General features: G+C 39.0%; 1 protein-coding gene across 1 annotated transcript in view; it reads left to right on the top strand.

Moving 5' to 3' along the window:
- Positions 1–676: 676 nt before the first annotated feature.
- LOC140338877 (uncharacterized) overlaps positions 677–1,549 on the top strand; it is a 51,704-nt gene continuing 50,831 nt past the window's right edge. Inside the window, exons 1-2 of the mRNA XM_072423197.1 lie at positions 677–769; positions 1,310–1,388. Coding sequence (XP_072279298.1) covers positions 1,355–1,388 — 34 coding nt within the window. The 5' untranslated portion in view covers positions 677–769; positions 1,310–1,354. The remainder of the gene's footprint in view (positions 770–1,309; positions 1,389–1,549) is intronic.

The following is a 1,549-nucleotide window of genomic DNA, read 5'->3' as shown; positions in this document are numbered from 1 at the left end:
GTGGCACCTGACACTTCCTCCCTCCCACCAGGACGAAGGATAATTCCAGGAAAGCAGGATCGATTGAGGAAAGGGATCTGCACAATAAAAGGTAAGAAATGTGATTGTTTGTTTTAAATTGGAATACATGTCATTTCTATATATGATTAAAAAAAAAAAAGTTTGCAATAGAGTTACAAATGTGCTAAGCAATGTATTTCTAAATCCACACTTATTTTAATTTAAAAAAGCTGTAAAAAATGTAAAATAATATTTAAAATGTACTTTTCTCCCTATGTCAACTTGATTATAGCCTTGCCTGCACTGATTAGGCTAGATTATATTATCTGCAATGATATCCTCCTCTAACCCACTCCATTCTAGCATTCTTACTATAAAACTGGCTAGAATATACACTCTGAAGTGAGTACCTCCTCTAAACAACTTCGTTCTAGACGCTACCCTCTATATTCCCCTCAGGACAGGGTATCTTTAGTCTAACAAATGAAGACAGAAGTTCGCACAACTCCATTTTACATCCAGAATATCCCCCACACAAATTTCTCACTTCTTACTTACAAATTCCCCAGCTGCTTTCTGGTTGCCATAGTGGCGAACTATCAGGCTAAATAGTAACGTGAGAGGTATAGTCCTCTCTAGTGACCTCTAGAGGGCGTCCTGGAGTCATTTTATGAATAAGGAAGTGACCTCAGTAGAGGAAACGCGTCGGCCATTTTGTTGTAGCCCGGAAAATGTTGGGATTGGAGGTGTATTCCCAAGAATCTTTCTAGTAAGTGTGTGTGTGTCTGGAGAGTGTGTCCAATGAGGGGGGAGGTAAAAATGTATTCCTCTTATGAAAAGAGGAAGAGAAAGGGGAGTCCAAGACTCTCTGTGAGTCTGTCTGTTTTACCTCAGAAAGTCAAATTATTTCAACATTCTATTATGTATCTGTGCGTATTGAAATTTGCATGCAGTTAAGCCTTGTCAATTATCATCCATGCACAACACGGAACCATAGCTCATCCTTAATAAAACATTGCATTTACGCGTGGCAACACAAAGCACATATAATGGCGCGCTGTATTGTCATTTATTGATAATAGCTCCTGAAGCACCTTACTGATACAATGCAACACACAGACATGTGTTCCCATGTGGAATGTGCACAGGACAGCCTATTCAAATGAATGTCTTTTCAAAATGTATGGCGACAGATTTTTCACAAAGCTGCACGCAGCCATAGCTAGTTATACTGTTTAGTTTTACCTCAAAATATAACTATAACACAAAATGTATTTTTTGATTGCAAATATATGGCCTTCAATTCCAGTTGCATACCGAAGAGTTTAAGTAACAGGAAGCAAAGAAGAACGTCATGATGGATAACTGGCTGCCCCTCACATCACCGGGTAAGAGGAGACTTTAATTTCTTGTAAAGAGCATCAACCTAGATCAGGGGTGGGCAAACTTTTTGACTCAGCAGCCACAATGGGTTTGAAAATTTGACAGAGGGGCCTTACCGGATTCTGGCTCTTAACAGGTAGCAAAACATAAATATATGTGTATGTAT

Source organism: Pyxicephalus adspersus, chromosome 10 (genome assembly GCF_032062135.1).
Source record: "Pyxicephalus adspersus chromosome 10, UCB_Pads_2.0, whole genome shotgun sequence".
Classification (NCBI taxonomy): domain Eukaryota; kingdom Metazoa; phylum Chordata; class Amphibia; order Anura; family Pyxicephalidae; genus Pyxicephalus; species Pyxicephalus adspersus.
This window is presented reverse-complemented; position numbering and strand designations above follow the sequence as displayed.